Source organism: Alligator mississippiensis, chromosome 3 (genome assembly GCF_030867095.1).
Source record: "Alligator mississippiensis isolate rAllMis1 chromosome 3, rAllMis1, whole genome shotgun sequence".
NCBI lineage: Eukaryota > Metazoa > Chordata > Crocodylia > Alligatoridae > Alligator > Alligator mississippiensis.
The window spans coordinates 255,677,170-255,689,396 of NC_081826.1; the positions used below are offsets into that span (position 1 = coordinate 255,677,170).

Below are 12,227 nucleotides of genomic sequence, written 5' to 3' on the forward strand. Positions count from 1 at the left end.
AATGGACTTCAGAAAACTACCAAATGCTGTGGAAACCCATTGTTTCTCTTTGTAAGTGAAACCACAGATGACTGTTGGGAAGCAGTTGGTTGTAAAGTTCTCATTCTGTGACAAAAACTTTGAAAACCAAAACTTCAGTATTATTGAATGTCCAGATGGAACAGGAGCAGAAATGGCTCTTGTTCAGACCCATCTTCAGGAAACCATTGAACACTTAATAGTTTCTGCTGAGAACTGGATTGTTGTATTTTGATATACCTGCCATGACTGGTATTCACAAATCCTTATTTAAAAAGATCACTGAATTCCATGGGTTGTAACCATTCACTGTGATTCATGTCATAAGCGATTATACCTGCAGGGAAGCTGTCATCTTCTCTAGTGGATTTGCATGGAAACATACAATCCCAAGGAATACTGAAGCCCTTCACGTATTTCAAGAATTCTTCAGCATAGATTTCCACAAAATGCTCAGACATGGTCAGATGAGGTGCTTGCCACTCCAAGCAAATGTGAAAAGGGTTAAGGAACAAGGGGAAATATCGGGCTATGATATTTTTGAAGGCCCTCCTTATGCTAATACTGTGATACCTGACACAATGAAGGACCCATTCAGAAGTGCCTCATGGGACTCACAGACCATGCTCTGGGGTTTTCTGAAAGTTTCAACACATGATTCAAGAAGGACGCCCCACTCTTTTCAACAAGAGATAAATCAGTTTTGATAATTGGCTGAACACTTGATGACAACTTCTTTATGTCAAAGCTGTTGCTGTCAGAAATGGAAAGTCTAACTTGGAAACTGAATGCGTTTCTATTGCTCAATTTTATCAAGAGTTAGCTGCAACCTATACCATGTTTATTCTTAAAGGTCCAGATCCTAAAAAGTAAATTGTGTATGAAACACCTTGTAACTTCTACACTATATTTAATGGGTCTAGAGGGACAGCTTGGAGGGAAGCATTTCCAACCCACAGCAATGACAAAGCTTAAGTAGATTTACAATTGGCTAATGGCTACATGTCATTGCTCTCTTCAGAGATGAAAGGTATTATACGTTACTGTTTGGTACAGTTAAGCTTTGGGGGGGAAATTCAGATCAGTATGCAATGACAACCTCTTGAAATCCAAAGAATTGATACTTCAGTTCTTCAACAGAAGAACTGATACTTCAAGGATTTCAAAATGTGAAATACTTGAGAGGAACAGTTTTCCTATGGACCACAAAACAAAGTGAGCAAGTAAATTAAAGGACCAAATATACTAATAATGCTGTCATTTACTATGACAAAAAAAAATCCCAGTACTTCCAAGGCAGTGTAGTTTCTATTTAAGCTCTGAAAAAAATCTACTACCATACTATGTCGTCAGGTCATGCTCTAAATTCACAAATCTTAAAGAAAACTGGTTGTGAAAAAATATGCATGGGTATTACACTAAAACCTTCAATCATAATGCAGATGCGACTAATCACATATTCATTTAATAATAAACAAATAAACTACAGAGCTGTTGAAGGCTAGTAGAAACATTTAAAAAATCTGAAGAGCTACCATAAAGTTTAGTACGATGCTAAGCAAGGACTTGAAATTGCAGCAAAGTAGTTCTACACTGAAGATCAGGAAAAACTTCACTGTTAGAACAGTGAGACAATGGAATAGACTGCCTAGGAAAGTTGTGGACTCTCCTTAATTGCAAATTTCAAGAAGCTGGATAAGCATTGGTCAATAGAACCAATGTTGGAATGATGCCTGGAGTGTGCTGTGAAGAGCAAACCTTGGAAGCTCAGGAGCTCCCCACCTGGATGTACCCATGGTTTGGAGGTAAGAAGAGCTCAGCAGCCCAGAGCAGATAGAAACTGGAAAATGAAGCAAGTTCCACAACCAGCTTGGTTATGAAACAGGATTTAAAAGTGGGAACAGATTTATGGAAGTGACAGGATAACAGAAAGGGGAGTCCTGGCTCCAGTTAGGGTGTTTGTGGTTCCCAGTTCAGGGTGAAGGTTTGATTTTCCCATGTTTCTGAGCTTTGCTAACTGCCACGTGGGACTGGGAAGGGTTTGTTTATTCCTTGCCCCTTCCTGTTGCTACAGATGTCAAGTTCTTGTTGTTGTTCCACTTCCCTGAGGCTGAAAACAGAAGTCATTTTTGGAATACGATCATCTATGCCACAACACACGCCGGCACAACTGATCCACTTCACTGATGTCTACAGACATTGCTGGGATTGTTGTCCCATAGGATCAAGCCCCGGCTGCTCCTGGAGTTTCAGGGGCCTAATCCTGCATGAAAACAGCTCTAGGTGCTGGCCCGCAAGTTACAGCACATGTCTTCAACCCAAGGGAAACCTCCCAGTTGCAGACACACCTGCTGTGTCAGGGCACAGGAGAATCTACCTGCAAGGGATTCTGCTCCAGGTGAAGGGGAGAACTCCCATAGGGCTGTCCCCTCCATGCTGGCAGACACTCCCCCCCGCCCCCTGTGAGGGCAGTGTGCTATGGGCAACTTCCCCCACCACCAGCATAGAGAATTCTCATAGGGTTCCCCCCCTGCACTTGCAAACTATGGGCTGTAGTAATGAATACACACCTAGTATCAGGGCATGGGTTGCAAGCACAGAAGAAACCAGTATGGGAATTCCCCACTTCTTGCAGACACACACCCTGGGAATCCCCTGCAGATTACTGCAGCACAGGTTATCATCACTGTGCCCCAACTCAGGAGCATGCATACGCAAGCAGGAAACCCTGATTTGCAGCCACGTGCCTATGTTGGGATGAGGCAGCTAGAGCCGCTGTCTCGCAAGACCAGGCCCTTAAGTTCCTGGAGCTCCTGCCCAGGGCAGCTGGAGAATGTGGGCAGCCACAGGCATTCTCCTGCCATAAGTGAACAGATGTTGGCTACAAAAAAGTGGCACAAATGATGGCTAGGGTCGTTGCTGTCACAAAATTAAGGTATTTGTGGTGCAACAAAGGGCTACCACCAACATCCCACACCATCGTGCCTTACATATCTACAGGAACAAGATTACAACCTAGAATACAGACCCAAAGATATCACTGAGCTTATACACTTCATCCTCACACACAACAATTTAACTTTTAATAATCAACACTTCCTCCAGATGATGGGAACAGCTATGGGCACTAAAATGGCCCCACAGTATGCCAACCTTTTTATGAGTCACCTGGAATCTCTAATTGAGTTCCACCAGAAATTCAACAATCACCATCCCTCCATCCGACTTTCTTTAGAATACTCCAACACCAACATCCCCTTTTTAGACGCAAGGATCAGTATCCAGAAGGGTAAAATACAGACCACAGTATACAAGAAACCCACAGACCAACATACATATTGTCACAACCCAAAGTTGTGATTTTTTGTTTGTGTGCGCTTCGGCACTGCTAAATTATTTTCCCGCTAAATTACAGCTTCTTTGCACGGTGTTTTCTGCTGCAGAAGAGAACCCCGGTGCAACGGAGAATTTCCCGCCAATTTGAAGCTTTCTTTGCATGGTGCATTTCTTTTGCATCTAAGAAATGCACGGTGCAAGGAGTTCCCGCCATTTGTATGAGAATTCGTGCCATATTATTGGCCGGTTCTAACATATGCACACGTGGCGGCTAGCGATTGGCTTGCTAGCCGTATAAGAGCTTGGGTGGTTTCTGCCCAAGTCGGAGTGAGAGAAAGAAAGAAAACCTTTGCCTTGTGTGAAGATCTCTAAGCGCTGCGGATCCTTACGGACCCAACGCATTTCATAAAAGGCAATAGAGGCCTGAACAGCCTCTAGCCTCTCCCCGTCGCCGATAGATTCCTAGACGTATCCCTTCCTGTACGAGAAACTACCGAACCCACGGAGCTTCAACAACTCCGGGGAAAAGAACGAATTTGTCGTAGTCCTCTAACGAGGATTTAAGCGGAGCTGTACCTGGAAACTGTCCAGCCTACACCACGACCATCTTTGGTGTAAGTAAACAATCTTTAAATCAACCACTACGCATCCGTGACTAATTCTAGCTCACCCCCGGTCTTCTCCGACCCCACGTGCCCGGGCTGCTGGCCACAGCCTGCGTGTGCAAAGACGGGCCCGGATCGCCCCCAGCCCGCACACATATCTGCACAGAACCAGCAATCACCCGAAACACACCAAAAAAGCTGTGATATACAGCCAAGCCCTAAGATACCACCGCATCTGTACTGAAGAGAACACCCGGGATTGCCACCTCACCAATCTTAAAAAGGCTTTCACCCAGCAAGGACACTCCTCCAGAGAGGTAGATCGCACGTTTGAAAGAGCCACCTGGATACCACATGACGAACTGCTGCAGTACAGAAGAAAAACACCCACAAATCACACACCGCTGGTTATGACCTATCACCCATCCCTTGAACCTGTACGGAAAATCCTCAAAAAATTGCGACCCATATTAGAAAAAACCCTATTCTTAAAAAGATCTTCCCAGAGCCATCCATCCTAGCCTTCAGACAAGCACCAAACCTCGCCAACCTCATCACCAGAAGCAAACTTCCTCAACCCCAGAACACACCAAAAGGATCCAGACCGTGCCAGGACAAGAAATGCAAAACCTGCCCCCACATCTCCACCACCTCCACTATTACTACACCCCACAACAGAGCCATCAGCATCCCAGGATCTTACAGCTGCACCTCCAGGAATGTAGTATACCTCATCCAATGCACCAAATGCCCTGATGGAAAATATGTAGGAGAGACCAGACAACAACTGCGCACCAGAATGAACGCACACCGGAAATTCATCAAAGACAGAAACACCCAATTATCGGTGGGGGCACATTTCTCACAGAAGGGCCACTCTCTCTCCAATCTCTCAGTCCTGATCCTCAAGGGAAACTTACACAACACTTCCCAGAGACGAGCCTATGAGCTCCAGACTTCATCAACCTGCTGGATACTAGAGATCAGGGACTAAACATAGACATTGGATTTTTGATACATTACAATCTGCCTGGCAACTGACTCCCCAGCCCAGCCCCTGGCTTCTTTACTTGTCATTCCATCCAGGAAGAGCAGGCAGCAACTGCTGCAGCTTCCTTAGCCTGACAAAGGGTTTTTGAACCCAAAAGCTTGCTTAATAACTATTCTCCAACCATTTGGGTTGGTCTAATAAAAGATATCAAATTCACCCAAGGAACCTTGTCTGCCTATGTCCTTAGACCAACACGGCTACAACCTAAACCCCTGTAAGAAGCCTCTATTCACTCAAGTGGCTACCACCCTATTCTTATGGTGACATGAAGGCTGTGTCTCCTTGCAGCCTCGGGAGGAACCAGTGGGTGTTGGGTGCAGCCAAAGGCTGGGAGGCTTGATCCTTGCAGGGTCAGACCTATCACCACAGCTGGGAGCAGACAGGACTTCCATCCCGTTGACAACCAGACCCGTAGGGATGGGGGGAAGGCGGCAGTCTGGCCTTTTGCTGCAGTCGGAAGCACAGTTCCCTGCCTTGGATCTCAGGTGTACTGCAACAACGTCCCTCCTGCCCTGGCCACTACAGTGCCCTTGTCTCCCCTGGTTTCCCGGGGGGCGGGGGGAGGTCTCAGGCACGGGTTTGGGGGGTCACGTGAGGGCTGCATCTGCGTGGGCCACTCCCTGGTGAAGCTCTACTCCTTCCTCCCCCGCTCTTCTCCGACAGCCCTCCCCGCGGGGGCGGGGCTGCGCGCGGCTCCCACGTTCTCCCGCCCAGCCAGGCTGCGGCGCATGCGCGCGGCGCCCGCGTGCCCTGCCCGATGTCAGGGGTAGTTTCCGGCGGCCCCGGGACTGCTTCCGAGTTGCGCCTCTGTCTTCTCCGGCCTCTTCCAGACAGCTCTGTTGGCGCGCGGTCGCTCGAGGGCGGGGCGGAATGGCCGGGGGCGCGGGGCCGGGCCGCGGCCGCTTGGGGTCCTGCGCCCGGCCGCGCCGCTGAGGGCCCCGCGGGCATGGGCGAGCCGGGCGCGGAGCTGCGGGCGCTGCAGGAGAAGGTGGCGGCGCTGGAGGCGGAGCTGGGCGCCTGCCACCGCCGCCTGGAGCAGGTGCAGCGGCTGCTGTGTCAGACCGAGCGGCTACACCGCGAGGAGCAGGACAGCAACGCCGCGCTGCGCGCGCAGGTACCGCCCGGCCCCTGCGGGGGGCTCCTGCCCGGTCTGTGGGGTCCAACCCCCGTGGCAGCGCCCGGGGCGACCGCGGCTTTTGCGGGGGCCAGTCAGGGTCGGGGTACGACCGGCCCCTGCCGGTGTTGGGGGCGGGGGCGGTGACCTCTGCTCGTGCTTCCCGGGGGGGAAGCAGCTCTGGCGGCTCCCGGGGTCTCGGTGGCTTTTCAGCCCTTGCCCTGAAAGCGTTGCCATTAGTTGCCTTGCTGGGCTGGACACCCCTCTCCCGGCTGCTGGCCCCTGTGGGGTGGGGGGGGCAGCGGAGGGGGTTCCAGCCTGGCCTCCTCCTGCAGGGGTGAGAACCACCTTCCTAGACCTTGAGTACTGACAGGGGGCTGGTCTCATTCAGTTTACTGCCTTTCAGCACCTGCTGTCTGCCCCTGTGAAGTAGGAGACTGGGCAAGAGGAGCCTGTGGTCTGAAGCAGTAAATGACAGTTGTCAAGTTTCTTCCTTCCTTCCCCTCTGTGGCGGGGTGCCCTGTGTGGCTTGCTTTCCCCTCTCCACACCCCAGAGTGCAGGGATCTAGCTGGGAGGTGAAATTAACAGCATGCATTTCAAGGCAGGGGATGAAAAGCTCCTGAGATCTTGGGACCTCCAGAACTACAGCCCCCCACCAGGTACCACATCCAGGGGGTACACAGCCCTCCCTGCAACACCTGGCAACCCCTCCCGCCCTTCCTGGGAAGCATGAAGGTCTGGGTCAGTGGCTCTCAGCCTTTCTAGACTCGAGGCACCTTTCTTTGACTACAGAAAAATATCGAGTGCAACAGAAGAATTGTTCTTTACTTTTCTGTAGCCAAAAAGAAAAAACAAGTAAAACCTCGGAGTTTGTGTTTTTCAGTGTGTACTTTGAACCTGAAAAGTTTGGGAACCGCTGTGGCAGAACATTTTTTCTGTGGCAAAGAACTTGGGAAGACCACAGCTGAACTGTTACAGTGTCAGTGATTGGGACCAGACCACAGTTGTGTGATATGCTGTGATTCTGATACTGGGGTGGGGTGGGAGTGAGTATCCAGCCCAGTACGTCTTGCAGCGTGGGGGTGGGGAGGAGTACTTGCATCCATGTTTTCAGAGTCCGATGAGGTGGGTGGCCTGTGGCTGGGAGCATTGTTATTTTTCTGCTTTCTCTTGTTTCCTCAGCATTAGAGGTGCACCGATACATCTGTCCATGTCATATGGGCACCAATGAAAGGAAAATTGACATTATCAGCAATGAGCTTTTTTTGGCTGATGTAGCCGATAATGTTGCCAATAAATGCTGTGTGCATGTGTGCAGCCTCAGTATGCACCAGCCAGCCCAGCAGCTTGGAGAGCAGTGTCTGGCTGGTAAGTCTGTTGGAGGGAAGGGGAATGGGGAGTGCAGATCAAGGTCCCCGTGGTGAGGGAGAGAGTGGGGCTGGGGCTGCCCAGCCAGGAGGGGTGTGGAATGGAGCAGCAAGCAACTTGTCTGGGGGAGCATGGGAAGGGGGCAACTGCTGCAGCTGCGCACACCTCCAGGGGAGATATGGGGGGCATGTGCCCCCTGGTTTTGCACACGGGACTGAGGCCAGGAGCAGTGGTGGGCTCTACCTGGTAGGTGGTTTGGGCCAGAGGTGCGCTCAGAGCAAGTGGCAACAGTACTGGAAGGGGGGGCTAAGGGGTGAGCTGTGGCCACATCAGAATGTGTTGTAGCCCACCCCCCCCCCCCGAACTTCCCAAGTGCTGCTGCCAACCAGCCTGAGTGTAGCCCTGGCCTACCCTCCCCCCCCGAGCCTGGCACTACCCCCAGCTCCAGCCTGCCTTCACCCCACATGCAGATATGGGGGGGGGCTGGAGGGGGATGACGACATGGGACAGGACACGTGCACTCCCCATGCCTCCCTGAGGGGTGTGCACAGAGGCAGGAACTGCTCCCCTGTGCCTCCCTGGATGAGCTGCTTGTGGCTCCATCCTGCCCCCTGCCCTACCCTGGCTATGCAGTGCCTGCCCCAGCCCCGCTCCCTCACCTCAGGGGGCCTCAATCTGCCCCCCTCCTCCCCAACAGACTTACCAATTGGATGCTGCTCTTCAAGCTGCTGGACTGCATATCGGCAATCAGATCAGTATCGGCGGATACGGCTTGTTAATATTTGGCCATTGGTATCGGCCCCAAAAATATTTCTTGGTGTACTCCTACTCAGCATGAGTTCAACCAACTTCATTAGTTTGCAAATAACCTAAGTCTGCAGTGTGCTTTCCTGCCTTGGGGTATGGGAAATTGTGGGACCTACACTTTTTGGTTCCCAGGATCTGGCAGGGCTTGATGATGGGCTGTGATCAGTTGAGTAGGGAGTAGAAACACAAGGCATTTTTACACCTGCTCCAGGAGTAGGGGGGAGAGAGGGAGCACTTTAATTAGAGTGGTTCCAAGACCTGCTCTTATTAAAGTGCTTGCAGAGTCTTATGTATCAGTGTCCCCACGCTTCAAAATGACAACAGGGGCACTTTATCTAAAGCTTGTCAAGTGAGCTTTAGTTAAAGAGCCCCTGCTGTCATTTTGAAGCATGGGGATGCTGATACACAAGATATGGAGGCTGGTAGGAGTGTGGTAATTCCCACGCTCCAGCAGATGCAATGTGCTGTAATTGCAACACATCAGAGCAGCCTCCCAGCCCTTGTATAGGCACCCACAGCTTTTATTGAACTGGCTAGACCCACGCCACAGAACATCTGCTGTCCACACATAGCACTGAAATGGTCCACAGTGAACCAATTCAAAATAGTACTTGATTTGTCCGAGTATACTTTTGAACTGTTCTAGGTGGATTTAAACTGGTTTGACAGGCTCGTATGTCTGTCTGCCTCGTGTTCAAACCATTCTAAGCGTGGTGTGTTCATGCCCTTAGGTTGAAAGTCCAGTGTAGGCACTTAGCTCCAGCTTTTTGCATTCATCAGTCCTGAGCAAATTTTGTAACGTTTCCAGAGTCACAAGCTTGGTTTATGAGATTATTCAAGAAGAAAAAGAGATCCAGGGAAGGGAATGAATTAAAAAACAAAGAAAAGTGAAGGGAAAAAAAGAAGATTGCTCAATAAAAATGTGTGCAGTATACATTATAGCAGTCTTATGCCTCTGCATTTTTTATGGCATGCTAAAAAATTTAATATTATTAGGGTGATAAAGCACATGAAAGGTGGTTGTTTGAATGTTTTGTTGGGTTTTTTTAATTTAGATCATTAACATTTTCTAGAACATAAGAACTGCCATTTACTGGGCCAGACCATAGGTCCATCTTGCCCAGTATATCCTTGTGTCATACAGTGGTAGAGTGTGAATGATGGAAGGAAGGGTGAACTGGGCATGACCAGGTTTTTTCCATTGTTCCTCTCTCACTTGCAGCCTCCAACTTTTAAGACAGGAAGTTATGATTCAGAGGTTGTATCTCTAACTCCAGTGCTCAATAGCTACTGATGCCCCTTTTCTCCCATAATTTGTCCAATCCCTTTTTGAATCTGGCTAAACTGTCAGCTTCCACAACATCTGGTGACAATGAGTTCCACACTTTAATTAAAAACTCTGTGAAAAAGAACTTTCTTTTGTTAGCTTTGAACATACTACCTACTAGTTTCTTTTTGTGACCCCTAATTCTTGTAAGAGAGAGGAAATAATAAATCCCTATTTACTTTCTCTTCGCCATTTAGTATTTTGTGAACCCTCATCGTGGTCTGCCTCAAATGTCTCTTTTCTAAACCAAATAGGCCTCTTTAATCTCTCTTCATATGGAAGCCCCTCCAATCCATTAAACATCTTCATTGCCCTTCTGTGTACCTTCTCTAGTTCTTCTGTATCCTTTTTGAGGTGTGGGGACCAGAACCAAGTACAGTATTCAAGGTGTGGATGCACCATGTATTCATAAAGGGGCATGATGATATTTTCAGGTTTGTTAACAATTCCCTTCTTAATAACCCCTAATATTTTGTTTGGCTGCTGAGCTCTGAGCTGTCTACAATGACTCCCAGATCTTTCTTGTGTGGTATCAGCTAATGTAGAGCCCATCATAATGTAGGTATAGTTGGGTTATTTGTGCCTAGGTGTATCACTTCAGGGTACACTTGTACACCTTGAACTAGTGTAACTGTACAAGAAAAAGAATGATCTCTCGTTTTGATATCTGTTAGTGTGAGTCTCAAGAAACAGAGATCAGTACCAATAGCTATTAAATACTTAAATATTTATTTCTCTCCAGTTTCTACAAAGAAAGAGGGCAGTGAGGTTCTTTAAGGTAGGTAATTATGACTGGGATGGATTTGATAATAGTATAATATACTGTTTTTTTGCAGGTTGAAGAGCTCAGTAAGGAAATCCATGATAAGAAGAAAAGAGAGAAGGGTACATCTAGTGTAGAAGTACAGACAGAAGATCATGCTGCTTGGTCAGAATCAGGTAGACAGTGGAGATTGCCCTTAAGAAACAGATCCTTTAATTCCTAAATCAGTTACTTTAGACATGGTAATATATCATTATTTCCCATTTCTTATTAACTTGAAGTATATTTTATGTGTATGTGGCTTATCTTCTGTGCTGAATAAAACAAACCAACTTGTCATCACTTCTAAGGCCTTTTCAGGTATAATACATCTTTCAAATCATTTAATACATCAGGCAATTGATTCCTGACTTTATGCTACTATTAATGTTGATTTGATGGCCTGCTTACAGAAGCCCAATGAAGAGGGGGCAAGAAGCACCAGCTGTGAACCTGAAGGGGCATGCAAAAAATACTAGCAGCCATGCTGCTGGCCCAGCCATCATTGTTGACATGGCTGTCACCCATCTGCTCAAGTAGCCAGTTATGCCTCTGTCTGCTTCTTCTGGTATCTAGGGTTTTTTTCATGCTACCCTCTATTCATGTGTAAAACTACACCTAAAATTGAAAAATTGCTATCTTCTTCTAAATTCTTTTTTAAATCAGCCTTTGCTACTATCTGGTGTTGATTAGGTAAGTATTGAGCTATGATGTGTACTTTTTGAAGGAAAGCATAATTAAAGAGATAGAAGTAGAAGGAAAAATGGGATAAAATGCAACAGGGACTACCGAGGTAAATCTTACCATGCTGACCTGATATCTTTCTTTGATAAGAGAATAGATTTTTCCAAACAAGCAAAATTTCAATAGGTCTAGTTTATTTGGACTTCAGTAAAACATTTGATAAAATGTCACACACAACTAGTAGTGAAGCCAGGAAATGGTTAAGGAGGGGATGCTTGTGAATCTTGCTAGTAGCACAAAGTTGGAAGGCAGTGATAATGCAGAGCAGCACTGAAGTATCGTACAGGAAGAACTGGATAAATTGCAGAAATGTGTTGAAACTCAGAGGGCAACATCACATGCGTAAGGACTGTTTCTGCTATAAGCTAGGAGCTTACCAACTGGAAATGACAGAAGAGGAAAAAAAAAACTGCTTATATTAGTTACAGGTTGACTGGGGTAACAGTGAGACTGAAGGCCATGGAAAAAAAAATGTTAGCCTAGGATATATCAAGAGTTGTCTTTCCTAATGGGCTAGGGAATTAATTACTGTCGGTGTGAAAGGCAATGGTGAGAGTTTATCTGGATTATTGTATACAATTCTGATTACTCTTATTCAAGAGAGTAATTCCATAAATATCTGAAGTAGGTATAGAGAGGCTCCTAGAGTGATTGGAGAAATGGGAAGTGTACCCTACAGAGGAGATTCACAGAAGTGGACTGGTTTGGTCTGACAAAACAAAATCAGAGAATGGGATAGAATTGTTTATATATATGTTGGGGTAGAAATTCAACCCCAAGGAGGAAGAAGAGTAAGCTGTTTAAACAGTTTCGATGTTGACTGAAGAACAGATGGATATAAACTGGCCATGAATAAGCCAAGACTACTCCACCGATGGCTAAGAACCTTCTAATTTCTAAAGTTCTGGAAGAGCCTTTCAGTAGGAACGGGGGTGGGGTGAGAATGTTTCTTTTTGTTTTTAAGATGGAGTTTGATAAAGTTCTGACAAACACTAGCAGGGGAGTAGAATTGATGACTCGGAGCTGTTTCTTTCATTCTGGGGTTGGCAAGCTG

General features: G+C 47.4%; 1 protein-coding gene across 3 annotated transcripts in view; it reads left to right on the plus strand.

Annotated features, from left to right (window-relative positions):
• The first annotated feature begins 5,782 nt into the window (after positions 1–5,782).
• AGGF1 (angiogenic factor with G-patch and FHA domains 1) overlaps positions 5,783–12,227 on the plus strand; it is a 42,540-nt gene continuing 36,095 nt past the window's right edge. The window contains exons 1-3 of one of the 3 annotated variants that reach the window (XM_059725103.1): positions 5,786–6,124; positions 7,308–7,493; positions 10,464–10,566. In XM_059725103.1, the coding sequence (XP_059581086.1) occupies positions 7,410–7,493; positions 10,464–10,566 (187 nt within the window). In that variant the 5' untranslated portion in view covers positions 5,786–6,124; positions 7,308–7,409. Of the gene's footprint in view, positions 6,125–7,307; positions 7,494–10,463; positions 10,567–12,227 lie in introns of all 3 variants that reach the window. The other 2 variants (XM_019482287.2, XM_006268183.4) reach the window with 2 other exon arrangements.